This window comes from Anabrus simplex, chromosome 11 (assembly GCF_040414725.1).
Source record: "Anabrus simplex isolate iqAnaSimp1 chromosome 11, ASM4041472v1, whole genome shotgun sequence".
Classification (NCBI taxonomy): domain Eukaryota; kingdom Metazoa; phylum Arthropoda; class Insecta; order Orthoptera; family Tettigoniidae; genus Anabrus; species Anabrus simplex.
In genome coordinates, this window is record NC_090275.1 from 14,324,980 (window position 1) to 14,339,380 (window position 14,401).

A 14,401-nucleotide genomic window follows, 5' to 3' on the forward strand; every position below is an offset into this window, starting at 1 on the left:
CTGTGCCTTAATTAAGGCCACAGGCGCTTCCTTCCATTTCCTAGGCCTTTCCGATCCCATCGTCACCATAAGACCTTTCTGTGTCGTTGCGACGTAAAGCTACTAGCAAAAAAAAAAGTTTTACTTTGCAAATTGTCCAGAGTTATTTCTAGTTCTTCCATATCCTCTCTAATTTCCTCAATCCATCCTACTTGTTGCCTTAGATTCCAGAGATTCTCTGTATTATTTCTCGGTGATCTGGTTTCTGTGTCCTCATAATGTGACCAAAAAAAGATATCCTCTTCTTCCATATAGTATCCAGTTCTCTGTACACCACTCATTTGGCACTATCCACCATTGTCCATTTTTTGGATATTTATTAATTATGCATGTTCTAGGTATTCTTCTCTCTACTTGTACGATTTGTCGATTCTGTTCCCCTGAGCGACTTTAAAATAAGTTTCACTTCCGTATGTCACTGCTGGTTGAACCACCGTCTTGTAATGTTTTAATTTTGTTTTGATCGTTAAGACTTTTTTTATTGTATGTAGGCCATGTTAATTTTTGAGCTTCTTTCTTGCCATGCAGGTTTCTCGTCCAAGTTCTGTGTTATAATTTCTCCTATGTATTTAATTTGTTTCACTGTTTTTACTTTCCTTTTATTTACTGTTATATAGTTTATTACTAGTGGATCTGCTGCCATTATATCAGTCTTTTCGAATGATATCTGGAGTCCTATATTTTGTGCTATATTTTATAGACTTGTTATTTGATTCCTGGCTTCTTGAATGTTATTAGCTAGTAATGATAAGTCATCCACAAACCCCAAGCAGTTTTAAATTTATTTGATCTTTCTTGGTTCCATTTTTTATGTTCTTAGGATTTTTCTTGTACACGTATTCTAAAGAGTCCTTTCTTTTATATATAAATGTTTGTATCTTTGTTAAATTTATACTTTTCTTTCCTCTGATCCTTGACTCTGTATGCTAGACAGAAGAGGGAAAGAAATACCACATGGAGAAACTCCGTCAGTACCAGCTGAACAGGCTCAAGTATTACTACGCTGTGTTGGTGTGTGATTCTCCAGATACAGCTAACAAACTGTACACAGAGTGCGACGGTCTAGAGTATGAGAGTAGTGCCACTCGGCTGGATCTGCGATTCATTCCTGATGATACCACTTTTGATCAGGTGAGATCTTATATGTTATTAATTTTTTTACAAGTCTGATGCTTTTGTTTTATCCATCTCACCTTATTCTCCTCCACCCTACTTTTCCAGTTAACCTGCATCCTAACATGCTGGCACTACAGACCTAAATTGAACCTGGTCAGCTCTCCTTTCTTACATAGGTCATCACTGTGACTTAAATGAAAGTTGAGGTTTAGCGAGTTGTGCATGTTGTTATAGGAACCTCGTGAAGTGTGCAACAAGCTGCCCGAGCTGACCAAGTACCAGCCTCGCTACTTCACCACCACAGCCTTGCAGCAGGCCAAAGTGGAGCTCACGTGGGACGAGACTGACCCAAACCGAGCAGAAATTACTCAGAAATTTATGTCCGGCAAAGTGGACGATGTTGAGGATGCCGACATTAAGGCGTATCTAGCTTTATCTAGTGAGGAGGAAGAAGAAGAAGAAGAAGAAGAAGAAGAAGATCAGGACAAGGGCAATAAGAAAGACCAACAAGAAAATGGTGGTATGTGTCAGTAGCTCTATACATATGTTGCATTTTCTGTCTATGAGGAAAATTATAGTATTGTTTGATCAAAAACCCTTCCCATGACATATAAAGATCTCAGAGACTAGTGGTTCATTTTATTTATTTATTTTAATTAATTAATTAATTCATTCATTTTTGTTTGTTTGTTTGTTTGTTTGTTTGTTTGTTTGTTTGTTTGTTTGAGTTTTCATGATCTTCCGTCACCCTTGTCCAGGGAGGTCCCAGGTCGGGTTGTGGATCTTTGTCCTCCATTCCACCCACTCCTTGTCCTGATCCACTTTGACACTTCATACCAGAGCTGTGCAAAACGACATGTAGACTCGCTCAAACTCGTGTACAAGAAATGGGTCCCCACTTAATCTAGACTCGTTCAGAGCTTCATGCTCGAAAGCACTTTGTTCAGTGAGTGTTTGGAGGAAGGATCAAATTCAAAAAGTTGTTCAGCTTCACTGAACAAATGAGTCTACTGAACTGTCCCTGCTGTCCGATCACAATGAGCAGAAACGATTCTGGACGGATCAGACAGCTCTGAAACTCAGAAGTTCAAGTGACTCGATTATTGGTATACTGTTTCCACAGACATTGGTTCTCCCCCAACATTTTTCTTATATCGCTATTGCATGGTAACACTCGTAATGAGCACTGATGAAGTAAAAACAAGGCAACAACTCGCTGTTTGATCACTGATTGAGCGAATGGACAGCTGAGCGGTTGGTGTACCAAGCCTGTTCATGAGTTTTGGGTTTATGTTGACTCTCACTGCCCAGTGGTCAAACGTTACCCATTTTAACTGAACAGCAGTGAGTCTGTCTCTTTTCATTCTGACAGCAGGCTCGTTCTCTGACCAAACAAGGTGAGTAGAGGTATAACCTGATGGAATGAGGTCAGACTAGCTCACTAGCTTGTTGTAGGCTCTACTTCACACAGGTTATTATTACGGTGGGCTCACACACCCACAACGAGTCTGCTCCTAACTTTGAGAACTGACTCTGCGGTACCATTGCCTGCACTAGGGGATCAGCACTCACTTAAAGGAGATCCTCCCGAAGTCGTTGGCTCCTTTACTGAGACAGGTTTCTTTTACTGCCGCCCAAAGCTCAGCAGTGGCTACCTGTCTGCCCTATTCCAACCCATAGCAGGTAACCTTGGCCAGACGTGAGTTTGAGCTAACTTTGGGCTTGCTTGCATGAAACTTGACATTTATTTTAAATTTGTGATACATCAGGTGGTGGGCTTATTGGTTGAGCTCCTTAGCTGAATGGTCATTATCGTAGCTGGTTCAGTGAGCTCTTGGTTTGGTTCCCGTCTGTGCTGCAGATTTCAGCTGTGTAGACTTAATTCTTCTGGCTCGGCGACTGGGTGGTTGTGTTCGTTTTTGTACGTATCTCTTCATTTTCAGAGAACGCCCCACAAAAACAATATAGAATACGTCCCTTCACGTAGGTTGAGTGTTAGGAGGGTCATCTGGCCGTAAAACTGGGCTGACCCCCAAGGAATTGGGAAGAAAAGGAAGATAAGGTAATGCTGGGATAATAATAATAATAATAATAATAATAATAATAATAATAATAATAATAATAATAATAATAATAATAATAATAATAATGATCAACAAGTTTAAGGGCAACCACAAATAACTCTGGACGATTCGCAAAACGGTTTGGGGAAATCTAGCAGGATCCCTCCTATGCCGGGCCCTACTCATGTTGGACAGTTTTCTTATTTTGCCGGTATGTGATTATGACATTACATGAATTGTACTTTTATTAGTTCATGTTTATTTCACTTCAGGTCGTATTGTCAACTCTTAACGGGAAGCATATTTTCCAGTGTCAGTACTTCAAACCTACTTGTTCAACTTCCCTGATGTACCTTATTTGACTCTCCAGAAAAAATCTCACGCCGGAATTTTACGCCAAATGACGATTGCCGCATATGAGTCGATTGTGTTTATATTATATTTGATGTATCTTTCAAATGTAAATGAATTGTAAATCATTTTTAAATATCTGAATTCCTTGAATAATTTACACATACAAAGTTTTTGTCTGTGTTGATTACGCAAGAAAATATGGTGCTAATTCTTTATGTGCAGTATTACTGCTGGAAATCATACTCCCGAGTATTTCAATACCTGTGCACATTGAATGTTTTCATCTTTAAGTTTTATGTGGCAGCCAGTATCTTTCCTACTCATTTTCAGTGCAACATTTTTTGTTGTGCTAACTCATCTGATTCTGTTTGAACTTTGCTAGCCATTCATCCAGCCTCCACCTTTGTCTCTCCCCAGATGGCTACATCGTCAGCATCAGTGTGTGTAGTTTTCCATCTTGTTCTGTTTTCAGTATTTTAAGAATACTGTCCATGACAGTAATGAATGGCAGTGGTAGAGTGCGCACCGTTGTTGGACACCTTGTGTGGAATTAAACCATTCGGAATGGCCATCCCCAACATGCACATGGTTGCTATAGTTGTAGTGCAGCATTTGGACCTTGTCTGCGAGATATTCAGGCACTCCCTAGTTCTCCGAGGCACTTCCACACTGTCACCCCCTTTATACACGTGTTATGGAATTGCTGATCATCAGCTCCCCCACGACCGATCCATCGGTTTGGCAATCTCCTGTTTAAGAATTGATGAACATCACCATGGAAATGGATTAGAGCACCATCCTGTTGGAAGACGAAATCCGCGCTGTCCTCCATTTGCGGCATGGGCCAATTTTCCAGCATGTCTAGATACGCATGTCCTGCAATTGATTTTTCATAGAAGATAAAGGGGCCGTACACTTTAAACCGTGAGACTGCACAAAACACATTAACTTTCGGTGAATTTCGAATGTGCTTCACGATAGTGTGAGGATTTTTTGAGGATTTTCTACCCTCCAGATTTGCACATTTTGTCTGTTCACTGCACCATTAACAAAAAATGTTGCTTCATCACTGAAGACAAGTTTTGTACTAAACTCATCCTCTTCCATACACTGTTGCAACTGCACCAAACATTCAAGGCGTTTGACTTTGTCATCGGGAGTCAGAGCTTGTAGCAGTCGTGAGCGTTAAGGCTTCTGCTTTAGTCATTGCCGTAAGATTTTCCAAATGGTCAGGTGTGGTATGTTCAGCTTTTTGCTTGCTCTCTCCATTGACACCTGTGGGCTGCGCGTAAAACTTGCCTGCACACGATCAACTGTTTCTTCAGTCACTGCAGGCTGACCCATTGATTTCCCCTTACAGAGGCATCCTGAAGCTTTAAACTGCACATACCATCGCCGAATGGAGTTGGCGGTTGGTGGAACTTTGCGGTACTTCGTCCTGAAGTGTCATTGCACTGTTACAACAGACTGATGCGAGTGCATTTCAAGCACAACAAACGCTTTCTTCGCTCCTGTTGCCATCTTGTTTCACTGCTCACTGCTGCTGCGCTCTTGTGGCAGAAATCTGAAGTGCGACTTCAGTAGACCAAGACTTTTGAGTTTTTCTACATGACTGTTGAGTTCGTGACTATATGCCAATTCATGGAGCTACAGTGAATTTATGAAATTGCTTCAATCATTTGTAATAACCCTGTAGATGGACTCCGTCCTCATCAAACCATGCTCTTCTACATCAATTTTGTCTCGGCCCCCAGCGAGCTCATTTCTGCTTCCCAGCTTCATCGCGGAATTAGACATCAACACTCATCTTTTAAGATCGTGATGTAGAGACGGATGTGGAGGAAGTGATGAGAAGGGAGTTCGGCTACGTGAACATGGCACTGTATGAAGATGTGCGGATTGTATTTGTCCTAAATTTTTTTCATATTTATCCCTTACTCCCTCTGGGTGGGGGTCACAGACAAAGAATACACCCACGTTATCCCCTCCCTGTCATAAGAGGTGACTAAAAGGGGCGACCGAGGGATGCTGAATTTTAAACCATGAGATTACCTGTGATTCATACCATCACGTGGGAAACGCCTCGAGTCTACTTTTCTTGCGATTAGTACCACTATGTGAGGAATATCATGGGTCTGTGAGTAGATCACTATGGCTTTACAGTACTCGTGCATACTATCCACAACTATGACGGCGAATCTCCTCTGTCCAGGATTGGTTGGAACAACCCAGGAGAAAAAGTGGCTTGCTGGGGTATTTCAGCATCTGGTTGTGGACATCATGGGTCTGTGTTTCGAGGAACACTACAGATCTGGGCATTGCCTGTGATTAGTACCACTATATGAGGAACTCCATCGTTTTGCGTAGCCTATGAGTGACACCATTATGTGTGAAACACCATGGGTGTCCTTTACCTGTGCGAAGTACCACACTGTGAGGAACACCATGAGACTACGTTACTTGTGATTAGTAATGCTATATGAGAAATACCATGACTACTTTACTAGCGGTAAGTACCAATATGAGGGGCTGTTGACTTCAGTTTTGGGCGCCTTTAGACAACAAGAATCATAGATTCAGGATTGTCCTTTGGTAACTGTCCCCTGGTCATACCCTAGTTTTGAGTTAGTTTCTGGGAAGGTGGGGCATGTTGCAATTTACAGACTTCATTATATAGGTCCGTATTGATACAGTTTTAATTAAGAACTAGTATTAGGGTTAATGGTTCACCCAATCAGTACACCTCACTTTACAGGTTAGAACACATTCAGTGTTAAAATATGTTATACATTCTTTGGTACATGTTTCATCTTATTTAAGACTTTTTCAGTCATAGCATTTCATATTTTATTAAAATACATAATTATTACTGTCTAATAATTTAAAATGGATGAACCCATGTCCTTTCTAAAATGTTCAAAAATACACTGAAAATATCACACACTGTTTTTTCACAAAAACTGTCCATCACTTTCTTATAAAAGTTCTTCTACACGTCGAAATTTGATTTTTAATAATATTTCTTGAGAATTGACATATGGTAGCTTCAGTGTACTGACTAAGGTAGAATTTGAACTTTGGCCTTGGAAATGGGAGAAGGGGACCTTATCATTAGCTGAAGAATACTGAAGCTTTTAATCTAATGAATTGTTTTTCAAAAGACAAGGTCCTCAAAATCGGTGTTCCTCCCTACAGCCGGTTCCCATCCGAGCCACCTCTGACCTACGGCGAGAAGTATGTTCGCCTTACTGGAGGACTATGGGATTAAGGGTAGATTATTAAAGTCAATCAAATGTGTTTTATGTTGACAGGTGGGCTGCAGTGAGAATTGATGGTAGATTGAATTAGGGGTTCAGGGTACTTACAGGGGTTAGATAAGGCTGTAATATTTCACCTTTTTTGTACGAAGTTTACATGGATCATCTGCTGAAAGGTATAAAGTGGCAGGGAGGGATTCAGTTAGGTGGAAATGTAGTAAGCAGGAACTGATGAACACTAACAGCCCGAGACAAAAATGGAGTAAATTACGTATGTTAGGTATAGGTAAAACCCTAGAACAACATGTACCAAGCATATCACTAGAGGCTTTAAATGATTATTTCGCACGGCCAAGAATAGCCTTTACCTCCTTCCCTAAAAGTTCACTACCCTTGTTTCAACAGCATTCTGTGCATGAGCAATTCTCTTTTAGAAATATCACTTCGAATGAAGTTAAAGGTGTGATATACTCTATTACATCTAATGCCACAGGTAATGATGACATTCCTATATCGCTGATTAAAGATATCTTGGGGGCTGTTCTGTCAATACTAACACATATATTTAACTACTGCCTGACAAACGGAGTGTTCCCAGATGTTTGGAAAGATGCACTAATTAGACCCATCCCAAAGAGCTCCAAGTTAGATTCTCCTTCAGATTATCGTCCAGTATCCATCCTACCATCCCTATCCAAGGTACTTGAACGTCTAGTTCACACACACGTTACAGAATACCTTACCAAGCATTCCCTCCTCAATCCCTTCCAGTCCGGCTTCAGGAAAGGACATAGCACTGCGACAGCTTTACTACGAGTGACAGATGATATTAGACGTGCAATGGACCAACGGGACGTGACTGTACTGACATTATTAGACCTCAGTAGTGCCTTTGACACTGTCAACCCTCAGTTACTACTGCACAAACTTCAAGAACTAAATTTTAAGTGTGTGTCACTTCGGTTCTTTTCCTCTTACCTTGAAAATCGCCGGCAAAGTGTGACAGTGGGAAATGTGACTTCAGGGTGGCAAAGTAAGACCGTAGGTGTCCCTCAGGGGTCGGTCCTGGGACCACTGTTATTTATCATCCAAATTAATGATATATCGAAAGCTCTTAAATTCTGCAAAGTGCAAGTGTACGCAGATTATGTACAAATTTACTGTCATTCAAAACCGAGTGACATTGATACTGCAATTACTAAAATCAATTCCGACCTAAAACATCTTAGTGACTATGCAAATGAAAACAGTTTACTAATAAACCCGAATAAAACTCAAGTTTTTATTATTGGTACCAGTAAAAACATATTCCCTTAAGCAACGGGACATCTCTCCAATAATTTTAAACAATAAAATCATACCCTACTCTACTTCAGTGACTAACTTAGGAATTATTGTGACTGAGACCCTAAATTGGACTCAACAGGTGATAAGCACATGTAATAAAGTACACAAATGCTTATTTCCTCTGAAGCGATTCTGCAATGCATTCTTGGTTCGACTTAAAATACAACTAATTCACTCTCTTTTACTACCTATACTTGACTATTGTGACACTGTGTTGACTGAAATTACCTGCGACAGTAACAAGAAACTCGACCGGAGCCTCAACAGCTGCGTAAGATATATATTTAATCTGCGATATGATGCTCACATATCACCATATTATAAGGAATTGTCGTGGCTTCGAGTGCACCAGCGCCGTGAATTTCACATGTTATCACTTCTGCACAAAATACTTTCCACTAATACTCCCAACTATCTTTCTTCACCTTTTTCTTACCTCTCTTCATATCATGACCACAATACGAGATCTGGCTCCTCTCTTACCATACCTGTAAACCGCACTGCTGCTTACAACCGCTCCTTTATAATCTCTGCGTCCAGGGCATTGAATTTGCTACCTGCGAACATTAGGGACAATCCCTCTCATCGCAAGTTTAAAGTGGCGTGCCGCGAGTTTTTTGTTGAGTAGATGCTGCTGACTTGCTGGATAATTGTTGAATGAATGAAAGAATGAATGGGATGAATGAACGGATTATTGCAGTGTATTTTACTTTGTGTATTTTAAAATTAAGGATTCTTTTGTTGTCATTTTTAATATTATTACTATTGTTTTTGCTATTAATATTATTTGTTTTATTTGTATTTGTAAGTACTGTATAAGTTATGTACATGTATACTCGTCTAGTGGTTAAGTGTAAGAGAGGGCCTTGAGCCCTAACTTCGCCACCAATAAAGGCATTATCTATCTATCTATCTATCTATCTATCTATCTAAGCAGTCTGGCCTAAGCTGATGACTTGGTCTTAATGGCAGATTGTGCCAAAAGCCTGCAGTCAAATATCTTGGAACTTGAAAATAGGTGCAATGAGTAAGGTATGAAAATTAACCTTTTCAAGACTATGTTGATGTCAGTAGGTAAGAAATCTGAGAGAATTGAATGTCAGGTTGGGGATACAACGCTGGAACAGGTAGATAATATCAAGTGTTTAGGATGATAGTATAGTAAGTGAGATTGAATCAAGGTTTAGGAAAGCTAATGCAATGAGCTCGCAGTTACGATCAACAGTATTTTGTAAGTCGGTTCTCAGACGAAACTATCTTTACGTTGGTCTATTTTCAGACCATCTTTGCTTTGTGGGAGTGAAAGCTGGGTGGACTCAGGATATCTTATTCATTAAATTAGAAGGAAGAGTCATGAAATTGGCGTGAATGATTGTTGATAGAAACAGGTGGAAACAATGGCAGGAGGGTACTTGGAATGAGGAAATAAAGGCTAATTTAGGAATGAACTTGATGGATGAAGCTGTACACATAAACCGGCTTCGGTGGCGGCGTCATGTAAGGCAAATGGAGGAGGATAGGTTACCTAGGAGAATAATGGACTCTGTTGTGGAGGGTAAGAGAAGTACAGGGATACTAAGGCGGCGATGGTTGGACTCAGTTTATGACAATTTAAAGATAAGAGATATAGAACCAAATGAGGCCACAGAACTAGTTTCAAGTGGAGGATTGTGGCAGTGTTCAGTAAATTTACAGACACTTGCAGACTGAACTGTGAAAAGCATGAAGATACAGTATCCCCCTTTTCTAATGATTTTTTTCTTGATAATAGTTGAAAATTAACGGTGAATGTGGGGGGGGGGGGGGTTAAGGCGAGTAAATATGGTAGTTCTTTTGTATATGTAAAATTTATTAAAAATGTAAGTTTTTTTTTTTTTTTTTTTTTTACTTGCCAGGCTGAGTGATTCAGACTGTTTAGGTGCTGGCCTTCTGACTGCAACATGGCAGGTTCTATCCTGGCTCAGTCTGGTGGTATTTGAAGGTTCTCATATATGTCAGTCTCGTGTCAGTAGATTTACTGGCACGTAAAAGGACCCCTGTGGGACTAAATTCCGGCACCTTGGTATCTCCAAAAACTGTAAATCTAGTTATTGGGACGTAACGTAACCCAATAGTATTATTATTTTTGAGTCTCAACTTTTTATGAATAGGAACATGTAATATGATTAACAAAACAACAGGTCATTGCAGGAAAATTTCCACAACTTCATGCATTGTCGTCTTCACATAGGACTCTCTTGTCAACAATGCCACTTCTTCATTTCCTTAACACATATATCTAGTCGATTAAGGTTTGTGATAAAGTTATTATTTTCCAGCCAGGGAGAGTGAAGACGAGACTTCGAGCCAGGCGGACCCCATTTCAAAGTACCGGGCACTGCTGCAGGACATAGAGCAAGAAGAGGAGAAGAAGAAGTCCAAGGACATTGAGATGGAAGTGACCTGGGGGATAGGGCTCAAAGACAAGACCGAGAAACTAGTCAAGAAGAAGCTCCAAGAGAGTGCTCCGAGTCTGACGCCCTTCCAGCAGTACCTGGAGAAACGCAAAGAGAAGAGGAAACTCAAGAAGGAAGAGAGACAGAAGAAGATTAAACAGCAGCAAGTAAGTTGTGGTACATGGAGCTATGTGGTCTTCAGAATGAGCGATGTTACCATGACCATCACCACCACCATCAGAGCAAAAGCCTCCCGCCCCCACAGTCTAAGTCATCCTATTTTGAGCACTTCTCATCCACATTGACCCTACAGTTTGCCTCATTATATTGCACTATGCAGACTTAGCTGTAGTGAACCAGGTCTCGTTCTCTCTTCCGTGTGGGCAGCACACAGTGTGAATGCAGTGCGTCATTGACTTGTAGTACGCATAATGTTGAATTATGTTGTTGATGAAGGAGCTTACATAATTAATACATCAAAAAGCAAATAATCATCATCATCATCATCATCATCGATGTCTAAAGGCAATGCCTTGTGTATGCAACTATTCTTTCCTTTCCTCACCTCTTCGTTTCATTTTACAATAAGAACCATAATGGAGACTCTGTGCTAAGTCTTCAAGGAATTTTTTCCTTGGTCGTTCTCGGCCTTTCTTCCCCGGGATTCTTTCTTCCAGCAGATTGCTAAGAAAGGTGTTGTGTCGCAAGATGGGGCCAGTGAATTTAGCTCCTCTTCTTTGTATGGTTAAAATCAGTTCTCTCTTCCCTTGAATTTCTTCTAGAACGCTTTTGTTTGTTCTCTTTTCAATCCACTTAATCTGGAGCATTCATCTCCAGACCCACATATCAAACGCTTCGTCATTTCCAATCCTGATCTCTGATTGTCCAAGATTCACAGCCATACAATGGCCACTCCATACAAAAGAAATCACATATTTCTTCCTAATTCCAAAATCTAAATTTGCACTGATTAAAAGATTTCTCTTGCCTGTTTGGCAAGTGCTATTCACCTTTTGATCTCTTTGCTGCACCTATTGTCAATGGTGATAGGCTTTCTGGATAAGGGAAATTGTTGATTTGTTCCACTCTCTTGTCATTAAGCTTAATGTTGGTGTGAATTTGTTCAGGTTGTTTACTCACAACTAATATTTTGGTCTTCTTAACATTAATGTTTAAGCGTGAGTCCAAAAATGCTGATGACTACATTCAGCATCTTAGACAACCCTTTCTCGGAGTCTGCTATAAATGCTATGTCATCTGCAAATCGAGTGCATTGAATGTGGTGCCCATTTAAGTTTACACCTTTGGTATTTGCCTTAAACTTATGTATGGCTTCTTCAATTAGACAGCAGCCCTGCCTTACACCTTTCCTGATTTTTGCTGTCTGGATACTTCCTCGGATATCTACCATCGTGGTCTGTCCTTTATAAAGTCGCAATATCAGCCTTCTGTCTTTCCAGTCCAAACCTGTTGCTTTAAGAACTTTGAACAGTTTATCCCAACTCACGTTATCGAAAGCCTTTTCAATATCTATAAATGCTAGAAAGGTGTTCCTATTCATTTCCAACCTCCTTTCTAATATTGTTCGGAGAGCTGACATGGCTTCTCTTGTTCCCATCCCTGTCGTAAAGCCAAACTGGTCCTGATTGATTTGTAAATTAAAAATAATATTGAACTGAAACAAATTCTTATGCATTTTTACGAAATTATCACTATACTTTGGTTGAAATCATATTTGCTTTTATAAATCTGTTATTTTTTTGATGCTGCCCATCATTTTGTCTTTAACCAAGTGTTCAATCAATCATCAGTCAATACTGATCTGCATTTAGGGCAGTCGCCCAGGTGGCAGATTCCCTATCTGTTGTTTTCCTAGCCGCCAAGGTCATCGCTGATGGACTGAGCACTCTTGTAACTTATTCCTACTGCTGATGCAATTTGGAACATCTTTATATGGTCATCTGCTTCAGTGATGTCACAAACAGCACAAAGGTTTTGTTACATGTCACCTGTCCCGGGCTGTTGTTGGTGAGGTTTATTTTCCTTAATTTCCCATGTGGACAAAAACTTATTTTGTTAATCAGACACATCATCATCATCTTCCTTCCAAGTATTGGGCCATGTGTCCCGTTACGGTCAAACACTTGTCTTTGAAATGGTGTATTCTCCAATCTGTGTTTGCAGTCTTCTCAGAATTCTCTAAGTTTTTGAAGTCTTTCTTGTTTAGAGACTTCATAATGATATGTTGTTCAAGAGATGGATGTACTTCTTGCTCACTCATTTCACTACCAACAAGAGGAAAGACGCACCATGCATGTCAGCCGAGGAATCGGCTTCAAGCTCCTCTCCGCTGTTGACTTAAGGCCACATACCGGTCCCTGCAGTGCTTCAGTTGCTGGGTGAAAATTCCAGTTTACATTTGATCCACCTTGTAATAACTGAAATAATATAAATTAAGAACTTTTATTATTATTATTATTATTATTATTATTATTATTATTATTATTATTATTATTATTATTATTATTATTATTATTATTATTATTGAGGTGTGTTTAAAATATCACAGAATTAATTGTATGACTCCCCCTGCCAATAAGTATTTTGTTGACAGTGCACTCGAAGTACTCTTATCCTGATTGTTTTGCACTGAAGTTGTTCTGTACTTTTATTTTTATTTCATTATTCTCGCTTATTCTTTTTAATAATTTCCTAGGTTATTCTCTAGGTGTTGTGTTAGGAGGGTTGGTGACATTAACTGTTACCGGGCGAGTTGGCTGTGTGGTTAGGGGTGCGCAGCTTGCATCCGGGAGATAGTGGGTTCGAACCCCACTGTCGGCAGCCGTGAAGATGGTTTTCTGTGGTTTCCCATTTTCATACCAGGCAAATGCTGGGGCTGTACCTTAATTAAGGCCATGGTTGCTTCCTTCCCTGTCCTATCCCTATCCTATCCTATCTGTACTGGTGCGATGTAAAGCCACTAGCAAAACATAAAAAATAATTATCTTTCTTATCTGCAAACTTGAGGAGCCTCCGTGGCTCAGACGGCAGCTTGTTGGCCTCTCACCGCTGGATACCGTGGTTCAAATCCCGGTCACTCCATGTGAGATTTGTGCTGGACAAAGCAGCGGCGGGACAGGTTTTTCTCCGGTTTTCCCTGTCATCTTTCATTCCATCAACACTCTCCATTATCATTTCATAGCATTTGTCAGTCATTAATAAATCACTTTGGGAGTGGGGACCCCATCGTACTAATGGCCTATATCTGATTCATTCATTACATCCCTGACCCGGTCAATGAATGGACAACAGGTTGCAGGTTTTCATTTTTGTCTGCAAACTTGAGTTTTTAGTGTCACTATACGCAAATTAAAAAACATCAACCACCTTATTAACTGAGACAGTTATTGAGCTCGGTAGCTGCATTCACTTAAATGCGGCCAGTATTCAGTAGATAACAGTCCTTTCCGTTTCGTGCATTGTTCCAAGAGCATCACTTTGTGATAGTAAATTTGGTGAAAGTCTTTGTTCTTCACTGCAACAGTGAGCTATTTTAACCCATCCACCATTGTCTGGGCATGAGAAGAAAGTGATTTTTATAAAACATACTTAAAATTTTGCACTATTGAAACAAAATATTTCTTATACACACTCTTCAAATTTTTACTACACAATATATATTTTCAAGGTTTTAGCACATAAAAATCCATTCCCTAGTGATGATTGTTAGGAATAATTGTCAATAGAATGTCTGTATATTTAGCTGTAAATTAAACTGTAATTGAATGTT

The 14,401-nt window shown here is 39.9% G+C and overlaps 1 protein-coding gene across 4 annotated transcripts in view; it reads left to right on the top strand.

The window, feature by feature from the left end:
- Positions 1–14,401, top strand: part of LOC136883328 (ESF1 homolog) — a 94,669-nt gene that overhangs the window by 50,085 nt on the left and 30,183 nt on the right. For all 4 annotated transcript variants that reach the window (XM_067155565.2, XM_067155563.2, XM_067155564.2 and 1 more), the window contains 3 exons: positions 970–1,170; positions 1,390–1,675; positions 10,495–10,778. In XM_067155565.2, coding sequence (XP_067011666.2) covers positions 970–1,170; positions 1,390–1,675; positions 10,495–10,778 — 771 coding nt within the window. The remainder of the gene's footprint in view (positions 1–969; positions 1,171–1,389; positions 1,676–10,494; positions 10,779–14,401) is intronic.